Raw genomic sequence first — 16,671 nt, forward strand, 5'->3', positions numbered from 1 at the left:
TAATCGATTGCTGAAGGTCCAAAGGTGTTGTGATAAACAAATAAACATATTAGTGATTAGTGACATATTTGTGATAAACATATTAGGCAGGATAATCACATATGTTAACGTGACTGCCCACACTGTATTTATTTATGGTTATTTGTTAAATCGAGTACTGTTAGACATGAAATAGGAAGTGTTTAACATAAATGGAAGACGAAAGGGGTACTCACCATTGTAGCTCCTGCTGGTCAATGATACGAGCCTCTTCTTGCAGTGGAAAACATACAGCCAACAAACACCGTGGAACCTAAAGGAATGAAATTAAACATTAACATTTAGCCTCAACCAACATTCACAGATACAACGCAACGCAAACTACACAAACGTAAATCTTTTTAAACACAATGAGTTGTACTTACCGTGTACGCTCTAGACGGTCCACTTGCAAGCGGAAAATAAAGATATTTCTGTTGATAATCGTCGTGTTTGTATCCGGTGTCTCGCTCAAGGCCATTGCGCCCACAGATTTGAATTTTGGCGAGAGTTCAGCCTATTGACGTCATTTCCGCGGTGTAATACCCGCATATCTGAAACGGCAAAGTTAAGAGTAGAGTTAAATAAAGTTTTTAGTCAACGCAATAATTTACAACCGTTGACCAGTCGAAATAATCGTCGAAATTTGGCGTCTGTGGCTGGAAGCAGACGCCGAGTTCGACATTCCTCCCAAACGCCACACTCCCTTGCTTTTCAGGGCTAAAAAAAAACAGTTGTAATTACCTTGTACGCTCTAGACGGTCAAGTTGCAAGCTGAAAACAAAAATATTTGCCTTGTTAGTCATCGTGTTGCTAACAGCTGTGTCTTGTTTGCCAGAACTGCCGCTTTCCTACTTCCTGTTGCAAGCCACGCCCACGGATTATAATTTTGCCGTGAGTTCCGCCTATTGACGTCATGTCCGCGTCACATGACTGCGACGTAATATTATCTAAAACTGTTTGTGCGGTATTGTGTTGTTCTGTGCGGTATTGTGTTATTCTGTGCGGCGTCGTGTTGTTCTGTGCGGCGTCGTGTTGTTCAGTGCGACGTCGTGTTGTTCAGTGCGGCAAGGTGTTGTTCAGTGCGGCATGGTGTTGTTCAGTGCGGCATGGTGTTGTTCAGTGCGGCATAATGTTGTTCAGTGCGGCATAATGTTGTTCAGTGCGGCATGGTGTTGTTCAGTGCGGCATGGTGTTGTTCAGTGCGGCATGGTGTTGTTCAGTGCGGCATAATGTTGTTCAGTGCGCCATAATGTTGTTCAGTGCGGCATGGTGTTGTTCAGTGCGGGATGGTGTTGTTCAGTGCAGGATGGTGTTGTTCAGTGCGGCACGGTGTTGTTCAATGCGGCATGGTGTTGTTCAGTGCGGGATGGTGTTGTTCAGTGCGGCATGGTGTTGTTCAGTGCGGCATAATGTTGTTCAGTGTGGCATGGTGTTGTTCAGTGCGGCATGGTGTTGTTCAGTGCGGCATGGTGTTGTTCAGTGCGGCATGGTGTTGTTCAGTGCGGAATGGTGTTGTTCAGTGCGGCATGGTGTTGTTCAGTCCGGGATGGTGTTGTTCAATGCGGGATCGTGTTGTTCAGTGCGGGGTGGTGTTGTTCAGTGCGGGATGGTGTTGTTCAGTGCGGCATGGTGTTGTTCAATGCGGCATGGTGTTGTTCAGTGCGGGATGGTGTTGTTCATTGCGGCATGGTGTTGTTCAGTGCGGCATGGTGTTGTTCAGTGCGGCATGGTGTTGTTCAGTGCGGCATGGTGTTGTTCAGTGCGGCATAATGTTGTTCAGTGCGGCATGGTGTTGTTCAGTGTGGAAAGGTGTTGTTCAGTGCAGGATGGTGTTGTTCAGTGCGGCATGGTGTTGTTCAATGCAGGATCGTGTTGTTCAGTGCAGCATAATGTTGTTCAGTGCAGCATGGTGTTGTTCAGTGCGGCATGGTGTTGTTCAATGCGGCATGGTGTTGTTCACTGCGGGATGGTGTTGTTCAATGCGGGATCGTGTTGTTCAGTGCGGCATAATGTTGTTCAGTGCAGCATGGTGTTGTTCAGTGCGGCATGGTGTTGTTCAGTGCGACATAATGTTGTTTAGTGCGGCATAATGTTGTTCAGTGCGGCATAATGTTGTTCAGTGCGGCATGGTGTTGTTCAGTGCGGCATGGTGTTGTTCAGTGCGGCATGGTGTTGTTCAGTGCAGGATGGTGTTGTTCAGTGCGGCATGGTGTTGTTCAATGCGGCATGGTGTTGTTCAGTGCGGGATGGTGTTGTTCAGTGCAGGATGGTGTTGTTCAGTGCGGCATGGTGTTGTTCAGTGCGGAATGGTGTTGTTCAGTGCGGCATGGTGTTGTTCAGTGCGGCATGGTGTTGTTCAGTGCGGCATGGTGTTGTTCAGTGCGGGATGGTGTTGTTCAATGCGGGATCGTGTTGTTCAGTGCGGCATGGTGTTGTTCAGTGCGGCATGGTGTTGTTCAGTGCGGCATAATGTTGTTCAGTGCGGCATGGTGTTGTTCAGTGCGGCATGGTGTTGTTCAGTGCGGCATGGTGTTGTTCAGTGCGGCATGGTGTTGTTCAGTGCGGCATAATGTTGTCCAGTGCGCCATAATGTTGTTCAGTGCGGCATGGTGTTGTTTAGTGCGGGATGGTGTTGTTCAGTGCAGGATGGTGTTGTTCAGTGCGGCATGGTGTTGTTCAATGCGGCATGGTGTTGTTCAGTGCGGGATGGTGTTGTTCAGTGCGGCATGGTGTTGTTCAGTGCGGCATAATGTTGTTCAGTGCGGCATGGTGTTGTTCAGTGCGGCATGGTGTTGTTCAGTGCGGCATGGTGTTGTTCAGTGCGGCATGGTGTTGTTCAGTGCGGAATGGTGTTGTTCAGTGCGGCATGGTGTTGTTCAGTGCGGGATGGTGTTGTTCAATGCGGGATCGTGTTGTTCAGTGCGGGGTGGTGTTGTTCAGTGCAGGATGGTGTTGTTCAGTGCAGGATGGTGTTGTTCAGTGCGGCATGGTGTTGTTCAATGCAGGATCGTGTTGTTCAGTGCAGCATAATGTTGTTCAGTGCAGCATGGTGTTGTTCAGTGCGGCATGGTGTTGTTCAATGCGGCATGGTGTTGTTCAGTGCGGGATGGTGTTGTTCAGTGCGGCATGGTGTTTTTCAGTGCGGCATAATGTTGTTCAGTGCGGCATGGTGTTGTTCAGTGCGGCATGGTGTTGTTCAGTGCAGGATGGTGTTGTTCAGTGCGGCATGGTGTTGTTCAATGCAGGATCGTGTTGTTCAGTGCAGCATAATGTTGTTCAGTGCAGCATGGTGTTGTTCAGTGCGGCATGGTGTTGTTCAATGCGGCATGGTGTTGTTCACTGCGGGATGGTGTTGTTCAATGCGGGATCGTGTTGTTCAGTGCGGCATAATGTTGTTCAGTGCAGCATGGTGTTGTTCAGTGCGGCATGGTGTTGTTCAGTGCGACATAATGTTGTTTAGTGCGGCATAATGTTGTTCAGTGCGGCATAATGTTGTTCAGTGCGGCATGCTGTTGTTCAGTGCGGCATGGTGTTGTTCAGTGCGGCATGGTGTTGTTCAGTGCAGGATGGTGTTGTTCAGTGCGGCATGGTGTTGTTTAATGCGGCATGGTGTTGTTCAGTGCGGGATGGTGTTGTTCAGTGCAGGATGGTGTCGTTCAGTGCGGCATGGTGTTGTTCAGTGCGGAATGGTGTTGTTCAGTGCGGCATGGTGTTGTTCAGTGCGGCATGGTGTTGTTCAGTGCAGGATGGTGTTGTTCAATGCGGGATCGTGTTGTTCAGTGCGGCATGGTGTTGTTCAGTGCGGCATGGTGTTGTTCAGTGCGGCATAATGTTGTTCAGTGCGGCATGGTGTTGTTCAGTGCGGCATGGTGTTGTTCAGTGCGGCATGGTGTTGTTCAGTGCGGCATGGTGTTGTTCAGTGCGGCATAATGTTGTCCAGTGCGCCATAATGTTGTTCAGTGCGGCATGGTGTTGTTTAGTGCGGGATGGTGTTGTTCAGTGCAGGATGGTGTTGTTCAGTGCGGCATGGTGTTGTTCAATGCGGCATGGTGTTGTTCAGTGCGGGATGGTGTTGTTCAGTGCGGCATGGTGTTGTTCAGTGCGGCATAATGTTGTTCAGTGCGGCATGGTGTTGTTCAGTGCGGCATGGTGTTGTTCAGTGCGGCATGGTGTTGTTCAGTGCGGCATGGTGTTGTTCAGTGCGGAATGGTGTTGTTCAGTGCGGCATGGTGTTGTTCAGTGCGGGATGGTTTTCAATGCGGGATCGTGTTGTTCAGTGCGGGGTGGTGTTGTTCAGTGCAGGATGGTGTTGTTCAGTGCAGGATGGTGTTGTTCAGTGCGGCATGGTGTTGTTCAATGCAGGATCGTGTTGTTCAGTGCAGCATAATGTTGTTCAGTGCAGCATGGTGTTGTTCAGTGCGGCATGGTGTTGTTCAATGCGGCATGGTGTTGTTCAGTGCGGGATGGTGTTGTTCAGTGCGGCATGGTGTTGTTCAGTGCGACATAATGTTGTTCAGTGCGGCATGGTGTTGTTCAGTGCGGCATGGTGTTGTTCAGTGCGGCATGGTGTTGTTCAGTGCGGCATGGTGTTGTTCAGTGCGGCATGGTGTTGTTCAGTGCGGCATGGTGTTGTTCAGTGCAGGATGGTGTTGTTCAGTGCAGGATGGTGTTGTTCAATGCGGCATGGTGTTGTTCAGTGCGGGATGGTGTTGTTCAGTGCAGGATGGTGTTGTTCAGTGCGGCATGGTGTTGTTCAGTGCGGAATGGTGTTGTTCAGTGCGGCATGGTGTTGTTCAGTGCGGCATGGTGTTGTTCAGTGCAGGATGGTGTTGTTCAATGCGGGATGGTGTTGTTCAGTGCGGGATGGTGTTGTTCAGTGCAGGATGGTGTTGTTCAGTGCGGCATGGTGTTGTTCAATGCGGCATGGTGTTGTTCAGTGCAGGATGGTGTTGTTCAGTGCGGCATGGTGTTGTTCAATGCGGCATGGTGTTGTTCAATGCGGCATGGTGTTGTTCAGTGCGGCATGGTGTTGTTCAGTGCGGCATGGTGTTGTTCAGTGCAGCGTAATGTTGTTCAGTGCGGCATGGTGTTGTTCAGTGCGGAATGGTGTTGTTCAGTGCGGCATGGTGTTGTTCAGTGCAGGATGGTGTTGTTCAGTGCGGCATGGTGTTGCTCAGTGCGGCATGGTGTTGTTCAGTGCGGGATGGTGTTGTTCATTGCGGCATGGTGTTGTTCAGTGCGGCATGGTGTTGTTCAGTGCGGCATGGTGTTGTTCAGTGCGGCATAATGTTGTTCAGTGCGCCATAATGTTGTTCAGTGCGGCATGGTGTTGTTCAGTGCGGGATGGTGTTGTTCAGTGCAGGATGGTTTTGTTCAGTGCGGCATGGTGTTGTTCAGTGCGGCATGGTGTTGTTCAGTGCAGCATAATGTTGTTCAGTGCGGCATAATGTTGTTCAGTGCGGGATGGTGTTGTTCATTGCGGCATGGTGTTGTTCAGTGCGGCATGGTGTTGTTCAGTGCGGCATGGTGTTGTTCAGTGCGGGATGGTGTTGTTCAGTGCAGGATGGTGTTGTTCAGTGCGGCATGGTGTTGTTCAGTGCGGCATGGTGTTGTTCATTTCGGCATAATGTTGTTCAGTGCGGCATAATGTTGTTTAGTGCGGCATGGTGTTGTTCAGTGCGGGATGGTGTTGTTCAGTGCGTTATAATGTTGTTCAGTGCGGCATGGTGTTGTTCAGTGCGGCATGGTGTTGTTCAGTGCGGCATGGTGTTGTTCAGTGCGGCATAATGTTGTTCAGTGCGGCATAATGTTGTTCAGTGCGGCATGGTGTTGTTCAGTGCGGGATGGTGTTGTTCAGTGCGGGATGGTGTTGTTCAGTGCGGCATGGTGTTCAATGCGGAATGGTGTTGTTCAGTGCAGGATGGTGTTGTTCAGTGCAGCATGGTGTTGTTCAGTGCGGCATAATGTTGTTCAGTGCGGCATGGTGTTGTTCAGTGCGGCATGGTGTTGTTCAGTGCGGCATGGTGTTGTTCAGTGCGGCATAATGTTGTTCAGTGCGGCATGGTGTTGTTCAGTGCGGCATGGTGTTGTTCAGTGCGGCATAATGTTCAGTGCGGCATAATGTTGTTCAGTGCGGCATGGTGTTGTTCAGTGCGGGATGGTGTTGTTCAGTGCAGGATGGTGTTGTTCAGTGCGGCATGGTGTTCAGTGCGGGATGGTGTCTTTCAGTGCGGCATGGTGTCGTTCAGTGCGGCATGGTGTCTTTCAGTGCGGCATGGTGTCGTTCAGTGAGGCATGGTGTTGTTCAGTGCGGCATGGTGTTGTTTAGTGCGGCATGGTGTTATTCAGTGCGGGATGGTGTTGTTCAGTGTGGCATGGTGTTCAGTGCGGCATGGTGTTGTTCAGTGCGGTATCGTGTTGTTCAGTGCGGTATCGTGTTTCTCAGTGCGGTATCGTGTTGTTCAGTGCAGTATCGTTGTGTTGTTCGTATTGTGTTTAACACTTAGCCTCTAACACTTAGCCTCTAACACTTAGCCTCTAGCATCTAGAAGGTAAATAAATAGGAAGGAAGGACTCACCGGTGACGTCTTCGCCCACGTCCAAGCGTTGTACTTTGTATTTTCATCCTTCTGACAGTGGAAAACATAGCCAACAAACACCGTGGAACCTAAACGAATGAAAGAAAACTATCATTTGGCCACAACCAACATTCACAGATACAACACAATGTGACGTGCGGGGTTGAGGTTAAAGGTTGAGTGAAGGGCCCTCGTTTTAAACTACTTTTTTGAAAAGGATTGGGAACAAGTAAGACGTATTTAATTTATTTAATGGGAAGTAGTAAGAGCTATTGAATTTAATCTATGTATTATATTCTATTGTATTGTATTCTGTTGTATTCTTTTGGATTGTATTCACACTAACCCCACTAAAACTTCAGCCCACAAAAACTCGCCTCTGGCGCCTAGCCTCTGGCACTTAGCCTCTAACACTTAGCCTTTAACACTTAGCCTTTAACACGTAGCCTTTAACACTTAGCCTAGAAGGTGAATAAATAGGGTTAAAGGTTGAGTGAAGGGACCTCGTTTTAAACTACTTTTTTGTAAAGGAGTGGGAACAAGTAAGACGTATTTAATTTATTTAATGGGAAGTAGTAAGACTTATTAAATTTATTTAATCTACTTTTCTTCCCAGGCAAAATTTGATGTGCTGCAATTCCAAATTTCCAAAGTGAATGAAGGAATGAAGTCCTTTAAATTATGATTTTGTATAAATACTAGGCATTAACACAAAATCGACGGCACAAAATGGGCAGACTTTACTTGTTTGAAAAGGACTGGTTACAAGACAGACTTTTTTAATTTATTTAATGGGAAGAAGACTTATTTAGTTTAATTGATCTATTTTTGTTCCCTGGCAAAATTCGATTTGCTGCAATTCCAAATTTCCAAAGTGAATGAAGGAAAGAAGTCGTTTAAATTATGATTTTGTTTAAATACTAGGCATAGACACAAAATCTACGGCACAAAATGGGCAGACTTTACTTGTTTGAAGAGGACTGGTTACAAGACAGACTTTTCTGATTTATTTAATGGGAAGAAGACTTATTTAGTTTATTTAATCTATTTTTGTTCCCTGGCAAAATTGGATTTGCTGAAATTGTATTTTGCCAAATCTTGCCTTGAGACCTGATAGGAAGTATTAAACGCTTAGTTAAATCAATACAAGTTGGTAATAAGAGCGAGTAATGTTGGTTGAACCGATGAATGAAGGTTGAAAGCAATTTAAATTATGACTTTGTATAAATACTAGATATTAACAGAACATCTACTGCGCGAAATGGGCAGAGTTTACTTGTTTGAGAAGGAGTGGCTTATTCAAAACTAAGATTTATTTAATCTGTTTGTTCCCAGGCAAAATTGGATGTGATGCAATTCCAAATTTCACCACATGATGGTGCCCAATTTTGACTTCATAGGACATATTAAACACTTAGCTTGTTATTATGTTCAAGGTAATCAGATTTGTTTATTATTCTAATGGCCTCTTCAAAACTATTCTGGATTACTACTTTGGATCTATTCTACATTACTTGGCAACAACATACTCTGTAACAGATTAGGCAGTATAATCATATCTGTTAACTTGAGAGTGCCCACACTCAATCTACTTATCGTGATGTGTTAAATCAATTACTGTTAGACATTATTTGTCTGATAATCTACCAAATCTTTGAATTGAAGAATTTGTGATTTAATTAATAGCTTGTTGTTATGTTAAGGGTAATCAGACTTGTATATAATTCTAATGGCCTTCTTTTGAAAACTATTCTGAATTACAACTTTGGATCTTATATTACTTTGCAACAATCTACTCCGTGACAGATTAGGCAGTATAATCACATATGTTAACTTCAGTGCCCACACTGTATTTATTTATGGTTATTTGTTAAATCAAGTACTGTTAGACATGAAATAGGAAGTGTTTAACATAAATGTTATGGCTACTCACCATTGTAGCTCGCTCCTGGTCAATGATACGAGCCTCTTCTTGCAGTGGAAAACTTGCAGCCAACAAACACCGTGGAACCTAAAGGAATGAAATTAAACATTAACATTTCGCCTCGACCAATTTTCACACGTACAACGCAACGCGGCTACACTTCTGCTATTACAAACGTAAATCTCCTTAAACACAATGAGTGTTACTTACCGTGTACGCTCTAGACGGTCCAGTTGCAAGCAGAAAATAAAGATATTTCTGTTGATAATCGTCGCTGCTCAGTGGCTCACGGCCATCGCGCCAACAGATTTGAATTTTGGCGGAGGTTCGGGCAATTACGTCATATCCACGGCACATGACTGCGACGTAATACCCGCTTATCTGAAACGGCAGTTAAAAGTAGAGTTACATCAAGTTTTCTTGGAACCTAAACGAATGAAAGAAAACTATCATTTGGCCACAACCAACATTCACAGATACAACACAACGTGCGGGGTTGGGGTTAAAGATTGAGTGAAGGGCCCTCGTTTTAAACTACTGTTTTGAAAAGGAGTGGGAACAAGTAAGACGTATTTAATTTATTTAATGGGAAGTAGTAAGACTTATTAAATTTATTTAATCTACTTTTCTTCCCAGGCAAAATTTGATGTGCTGCAATTCCAAATTTCCAAAGTGAATGAAGGAATGAAGTCCTTTAAATTATGATTTTGTATAAATACTAGGCATTAACACAAAATCGACGGCACAAAATGGGCAGACTTTACTTGTTTGAAAAGGACTGGTTACAAGACAGACTTTTTTAATTTATTTAATGGGAAGAAGACTTATTTAGTTTAATTGATCTATTTTTGTTCCCTGCCAAAATTCGATTTGCTGCAATTCCAAATTTCCAAAGTGAATGAAGGAAAGAAGTCGTTTAAATTATGATTTTGTTTAAATACTAGGCATAGACACAAAATCTACGGCACAAAATGGGCAGACTTTACTTGTTTGAAGAGGACTGGTTACAAGACAGACTTTTCTGATTTATTTAATGGGAAGAGGACTTATTTAGTTTATTTAATCTATTTTTGTTCCCTGGCAAAATTGGATTTGCTGAAATTGTATTTTGCCAAATCTCGATTTGAGACCTGATAGGAAGTATTAAACGCTTAGTTAAATCAATACAAGTTGGTAATAAGAGCGAGTAATGTTGGTTGAACCGATGAATGAAGGTTGAAAGCAATTTAAATTATGACTTTGTATAAATACTAGATATTAACAGAACATCTACTGCGCAAAATGGGCAGAGTTTACTTGTTTGAGAAGGAGTGGCTTATTCAAAACTAAGATTTATGTAATCTGTTTGTTCCCAGGCAAAATTGGATGTGATGCAATTCCAAATTTCACCACATGATGGTGCCCAATTTTGACTTCATAGGACATATTAAACACTTAGCTTGTTATTATGTTCAAGGTAATCAGATTTGTTTATCATTCTAATGGCCTCTTCAAAACTATTCTGGATTACTACTTTGGATCTATTCTACATTACTCGGCAACAACATACTCTGTAACAGATTAGGCAGTATAATCACATATGTTAACTTGAGAGTGCCCACACTCAATCTACTTATCGTGATGTGTTAAATCAATTACTGTTAGACATTATTTGTCTGATAATCTACCAAATCTTTGAATTGAAGAATTTGTGATTTAATTAATAGCTTGTTCGGGGTAATCAGACTTGTATATAATTCTAATGGCCTTCTTTTGAAAACTATTCTGAATTACAACTTTGGATCTTATATTACTTTGCAACAATCTACTCGGTGACAGATTAGGCAGTATAATCACATATGTTAACTTCAGTGCCCACACTGTATTTATTTATGGTTATTTGTTAAATCAAGTACTGTTAGACATGAAATAGGAAGTGTTTAACATAAATGTTATGGCTACTCACCATTGTAGCTCGCTCCTGGTCAATGATACGAGCCTCTTCTTGCAGTGGAAAACTTGCAGCCAACAAACACCGTGGAACCTAAAGGAATGAAATTAAACATTAACATTTCGCCCGGACCAACATTCACACGTACAACGCAACGCGGCTACACTTCTGCTATTACAAACGTAAATCTCCTTAAACACAACGAGTGTTACTTACCGTGTACGCTCTAGGCAAAATTGGATGTGATGCAATTCCAAATCTATCTGAAACGGCAGTTAAAAGTAGAGTTACATCAAGTTTTCTTTTTTAATCAACACAATCATTTACAACCGTTGACCAGAAAGAATCGTCGAAATTCGACGTCCCCCACAAACGCCACGCTCACTCGCTTTTCAGGGCAACAAAAGTACTTCTTTTTAAAAACGATGAGTTGTACTTACCGTGTACGCTCTGGACGGTCCAGTTGCAAGCAGAAAATAAAAATATTTCTCTTGTTAGTCGTATGTTACCATCCGCTGTGTCTTTGTCAACATCGCCGCCATTTTCCTACTTCCTGCTGCGAGCCACGCCCACGGATTTAAATTTGGGCGGAAGCTCTTTCCATTGGCGTCGTTTTCGCGTATAGCAAATCCGATTGGTTGGGAAGGGGGCACGGTTATGCAGCCGAGGAGTCCTGTGATCGGTGGGATGTAAAGTAGGCGTCGACGTCACGTCCGCGTCACGTGACCACGACGTGGCAGACGTCAAATAGCAACCGCTGTTTTGTTTAGTAGACTTACAGTTGTTATGCATTGACATAATGGCGCACACACCAAATAGATTTAAATAAATTAAATAATTCTTCTGCCCACTCTCTTTTAAACAAGTTAACTCTCCCCGCGGATTTGAATTCCGGCGAAAGTTACGCCCATCGACGTCACGTATGTCACGTGACCACGACGTGGCAAATGTCATATAGCAACCGCTGTTTTGTTTAGTAGATTTACAGTTGTTATGCATTGGCATAATGGTGTGCACTCAAAATAGATTTAAATAAATTAAATATTTCTTCTGCCTACTCCCTTTTAAACAAGTTAACTCTGCCCACGTCCATTGACGTCTTGTCTGCGTCACGTGACCACGACGTAGCGACGTCATATAGTAACCGCTGTTTTGACCAGTAGACTTAGTTATTATGCGTTGACATAATGGCGCACTGGTTAGCATGGCCACCTCTTAAGCATGATGATGCGGGTTCGACGCCTGATCAATGTTAGCATGGAGTGAGCTGAAGTGCATGGCGCTGAAGATTTGAATCTTTGAAATGCGCTGAGGTCTGACATATCAGGCAGAATGGTTTGCCATCACGTTCAACAAAAAATAGAAACTTTCCCACTCTGATTAAAACGTCCTGTGTTCATCTACGTATTTTTGTTTTGCTGTGCATCTTTTCCCTGCCATTTCGAGAGCCCAATTGACACTCATAGTTTAAAGAAATGTGTTTGCCCATCCTACTTTGTGGAATTTCACCACATGCGCTTTTGACCAAAATACCAAATTGAACTCAAGTGAAGCCAACACGCACAACCCCCCCCCCCCCCCCCACACACACACACACACACAAATGTTGATATGAACATAAAAGAGCCGCATGCGGTTCGGGAGTTGCGGCTTGGCCAAACCTGTACTATACAACTTTATTTGTATAAAATTTTCACAACAGCTGTCACACAAACAAAGCGGGAAAAACCGAAGACGTGCGTGTTCCGCCCACGCTGGATTTATTTGCACCTTTGAAAAGACACCGTATTGCCGCAGATGTGGCAAAGAGTACTTTTGGGCATCTGAGACGGAAGGATGTCCAAAGCATCACGTCACCTGCTCTGGTAGGCATGGTGGTGGGACGTTGAGGTCAACCGCTTTGGGGTTGGCTGACTCTTTGATCGCAGGATGCCACACACTTGAAGACAGAAGCAGAAAAGCAGAGCTAAATGCAAAATGTACTCACCGGTGACTCCAATTTTTTTCCCCCCTGAAGAAACAGCTGGACGGGTGGCCCCGGCTGGCCAGTGGGACTCTTGTTATTCTGACCCTTTTTAGTGCGCGTTTGGGGCAACAACCGTTTTTTGTGGCGCTCTCTTCTGGTTCAAAAGTGCCCTGCATGTGAATTTGCTTTTCCTGCCTTCTGATTGGATGAGCGCCGGTGTGACGCGGTGCCTCTGTCACCGTGGCGGGGGGTATACGTTGGCATCGGAGCGTCTGCCAACGTCTGAGACCGGCTGGCAGTGTATCGGAGGTGTCGAGTGCGGTGCCGCTGGAGCTCACTCACCAGCTGGTGTTAGGGCCACAGAATGAAGGCCAAGGAGAAGAATAGAAAGAGAAACAGAAACTTCTCCTCCAATTGTTTGATTTGTCTCTTCTGAGCTTCGATGAATTCTTTCAGCTCTTTGTTCCTCTAGGACGGACAAATGGAAAGTGGCATTCAAAAGCCAGTAAGCGTGCAAGTAAGTGCCGGGCTGGCTTTGGGCCCTTACCTGTTGCGCGCTGTGCAGCAGATCCATTCTCTCTTGGAGGATGCAAGCGTCGCGCTCCCTCAACTCGCACATCAGGGCTCGCTTCCATTGGTCCACGGCGCTCCTAAGCTCTTCTCTCTGATCCGCCGTCAGCACGTCATTCACGCCAGCGTGGCTGGCTTTTTCGCCGTCCGTGGCGGGGCAGTCCCGCTGCGGTAGCGCCTCGTACAACATGGCCTCCAGCTCCAGGATCCTCTGGGCCGCAATCCTCGTCCATCAGTGGTCCGGCGGGAGATTTGAGGGCGGCTTACCTTATGAGCCTGGTCCATGGAACACTTCCTGAAGTCCAACTCTTCATCCAGGTAGCCCTTCTGCTTGCAGAACATATCCTAGCACAGCTCAAGGTCAGAATTGTTGGGGCACATTGCCGGAGTTCCCCTTGGCTGATGTCGCGTGTCTGTCTACCTTCTCACTTTCAATGTCCAACATCTTCTGTTGAAGTGCTGACTTGGTCACTTTGATGTATTCTAACCACTGAGGAAAGGCTGCTGTCACATAAGCAGAATGCGAGAGCGTGCGTGGACGTGCGCGTTACCTTCTCGGCTAGGGTGAGAAGGGTCCTGGCGTGAATCACGACCACCTGCTCCTCGTTGGTGAGATTCTGCAAGAGCCCAAAGGCACAGCGTCAACAAGCTTCTTTCAGCGCAAAGCCTTCCAAAAGTCACATTTGAGCCGCCGAGTCTCGTGGAGTGCGAACATAAGGAGTTCGACATACACTTACGGCGTTATAGCCCAGGATGTCCAGCTTCTTCATCAGATCACTGATGACGATGTCCGGGGGAAAGGCGCAAGGAGCAATGTAAGGTGTTCTGGGACCTCGGGTTAAGGTTAGGGTTGCGAGGGACGCCTTACGTACGCTCACGCCCTCGGCCTCGCAGTAGATCTGCAAAGGGCTGAGGCCGTCTGGGAAACGGACTTGCAGAAACTTCAAGACGGGGGAGCGCCACTCCCTCTCCTGAAAGGCAGAGGCATGCATCCGTCCGTCCGTCCGTCCGTCCGTCCGTCCGTCCGTCACATCTCTGGCCTCAACACGCTTGTGCGAGTCTTCCCACCTCCAGCTCCAGGATGCGGAACTCAAGCAGTTCGTTTTGGTCTCGGATATCCTGGATGTGCTCTTTCAGACGCGCTTCTTCCGCCTCCATCCGCCTGACCTGAAAAGACAGTCAGACCTCATCTGCGGGGCTTCCCGACAGGTGTGACGCCAAGCGACTCCGCCCAGCGCCTTTCTTTCCGTCACCTTTTCGGCCAACTGCTGATTGCTCTGACGCAGCAGCTGCTTCTCCTCCACCCACTTGACATTCTAGAAGAGACAAACGCGTGGACAGCTTTGGAATGTTGTGTCATTTTCATCCACAAATTCTTTGGTTGACTGGAAAATGACATTTGCTTTTCTCCGCATTTTCCCAGCCACGTTCGGGGGGGTTGGTCCAGTAATGCCAGACGGATGAGTGACTGAAGAATGTAGCTATTTTGTCTGAGAAAAAGGTGTGCTCATTGATGAGCTTACCTGTCCTTGTTGCTTCAGCGCTGACTCCAGATCTGCTACTCTGCTTTGATAGTGACCCATTTCTACCATCAGCTTTTCTCTGGTCTGAAAGGAGGAGGAGGGAGGCTCCTCCTCCTCCTTTCAGACCAGAGAACACCCGAGGCTGGGTGAGAACGGGGAGGCTGCGACCCGGCCGGGGGTTGCGGGAAGGGGCGCCACCTTGATCTCCTTCTCGGCGTCGTAGTCCCCTTTCGCTGGTCTGGGCTAGCAGAGCGTAGGCTCGTTGCAGCGCTTGATATTCTTGCGTCAGCTGGCGGTAGCGAAGCTCCGCCTCTTCATGCACACACCAATGCAACACAGCACTAGTACCAGAATCAGTCAGACCGGCGACAAACCACCCGCGACGCAAAGACGAGTCCGATTCCAGGCTGAAGAGGAATGTTTGGTGCCAATACGCTGGCAGAAATGGCGGGCTACCTCTTCGGGTTCCGTGTCGGGGGTTCTGTCGGTGTGAAAAGACAAGGACGATCCGTCCGAGTCGACCAACACGTCTTCGTCGTAGCCGTAAAATGTTTCGATGACCTGCGGGCGCGGAAGCAAACATCTCTCTGAACAAACTGAAGCGACACCTCACGATGAATCGACGAGAGGAACGATAGCGAGAAAAAGGCCATTTCATCTTGCGCAACACCAAGCAGCCGCAAACAAACAGACTCACCTTGCAGGACCTCACGCTTTGTTCCTCCTCAGAGATTCTCGACGTCGGTATCGTAGCAGCAAATCTCTCTCCTGTCGACACAAATAATCCGCCTTTGAGATTCTTTGGATGCAAAGGGAACGAACGGCTCCGGCGCAGAAACAAACGCGACTCACAATGACATTTCTGACATGAGCTCCTGTCTCCAGAGCCTGAAAAACACGTCACCGGCGATGATTGGAGGGACGCTCGTCTTTTCCAAAAGTGACAACTACAGGGTGTGTCAGGGTTTTCCAGATTATCTTTATCGTATCATTGTGTTGCTTTGACTTTGACTGCGACCTGTAATAAATAATATTATTTATCCCTTATTTATCCCTATCGCTTATCCCTTCCTACACAAAGTCGTAAAACACCCCTTGCTATGTTTTGACTAGAGGTCAAGGGCTTCCTCTATTCAATCCACTCTTACACCCACCCTGTTTCTCTTAATTAAAATGCTCGTGCAGGAGCCGAGAGTCAGACTTCATTCGTACAACGGATGGACTCTCCACCTGCAGGTGTCCAAAAGAACTTACTTGTCTCCCGTGTGGTTCTTGCAAAATAAGTTGGAGCGAGCGCAACTCTAACAGGGTGCATTTTGCCACTAGCTGCCTACGGACAATGACGTCGCGCTCGCGGCTCATGGTTGACGGGCTGAGCAGCCGGGCAAGTCCGTCGTTTTCAGCGCACAGCGAGTGGCAAAGGCGCTGACAAAACGGGAGCTTTGAGCTGCTGAAAACGGCAAAACAAGTCTAAAGCGTGTTCAAACGCGTGCGCACAATGCTCCTGCTTGAAAGGTCGGAATTTAAGGGGCCAATTTTTTGGATGGCGGCCGCCGGCCAAGCTTTGGACGGAAAAGGTTTCCTGGCGACAGCGAGCGAGCGCGGCGCTGCCGTACGTGCACCGAGTCGCCTGCCTGAAGACCTTGGACAAGTCGTCGATGATGTGCCGCTGCTCCACAACTTGAAGGAACTCCATTTCACCGTCCTGCTGGCCGCAACCGCGGTCCAGGTCATTGAGCGAACTAGGCCTTCTCTGTGGAACACAAATGCAGTGGACTCTGTTGGCACGCCGCCGTTGTCCGCGTCGACTTACCAAGCTTGCCATCTCCTCGTTCTCCTGGGTGACAAAGCGCACTTTGTTTTCAAGGCGACACAGCACCAGCGAGAGTTCTTCATTCTTCCTGCTCAGGCGTTTGTTTTTGTACAGGAGTGGCAGAAACTGGCTTTCTGTTTCTCTCAGTCGCTTTAGCTGCAAGCATGAAGTGCGGGATGTGAAAGACGCACAACACGCGGGCCAGAACGTATCCATTCCTTTTGCATCGGTTTGAACGGAATCGTGGCTTTGGCTCCCAATAAAAGACATCTACCAGGCAACCGACTCGCCGCGCCGCTCAACTAATAAGCAAGCGCAATGGGTGCCTCGCTGGATGGCGCGCATC

General features: G+C 46.8%; 1 protein-coding gene and 1 long non-coding RNA gene across 10 annotated transcripts in view; both read right to left on the bottom strand.

Annotated features, from left to right (window-relative positions):
* Window positions 1-16,671, bottom strand: part of LOC148377979 (uncharacterized) — a 69,315-nt gene that overhangs the window by 14,234 nt on the left and 38,410 nt on the right. For 7 of the 9 annotated variants that reach the window (XR_015856277.1, XR_015856278.1, XR_015856279.1 and 4 more), the window contains 4 exons: window positions 6,600-6,688; window positions 763-792; window positions 405-572; window positions 216-292 (listed from right to left, as the gene is read on the bottom strand). Coding sequence is in view for 2 of the 9 variants with exons in the window: in XM_088368075.1 (XP_088224201.1) it covers window positions 545-572; window positions 763-792; window positions 6,600-6,688; window positions 8,533-8,610; window positions 8,734-8,904; window positions 10,469-10,546; window positions 10,670-10,716; window positions 12,311-12,326 (537 nt within the window). In the remaining 7 variants the exon portion in view is untranslated. Of the gene's footprint in view, window positions 1-215; window positions 293-404; window positions 573-762; window positions 793-6,599; window positions 6,689-8,532; window positions 8,611-8,733; window positions 8,905-10,468; window positions 10,547-10,669; window positions 10,717-12,310; window positions 12,393-12,761; window positions 12,888-12,966; window positions 13,086-16,671 lie in introns of those variants that run through there. The other 2 variants (XM_088368075.1, XM_088368073.1) reach the window with 2 other exon arrangements.
* LOC148377981 (uncharacterized) lies at window positions 14,102-15,636 on the bottom strand. Its single transcript, XR_015856280.1, has 5 exons — window positions 15,365-15,636; window positions 15,210-15,280; window positions 14,513-15,073; window positions 14,243-14,305; window positions 14,102-14,156 (listed from the first exon to the last, which is right to left on the bottom strand). It is a non-coding gene; the product is annotated as an uncharacterized LOC148377981 (long non-coding RNA).

The sequence above is a fragment of the Syngnathus floridae genome, unplaced genomic scaffold (genome assembly GCF_059516105.1).
Source record: "Syngnathus floridae isolate MCC-2025c unplaced genomic scaffold, RoL_Sflo_1.0 HiC_scaffold_71, whole genome shotgun sequence".
Lineage (NCBI taxonomy): Eukaryota > Metazoa > Chordata > Actinopteri > Syngnathiformes > Syngnathidae > Syngnathus > Syngnathus floridae.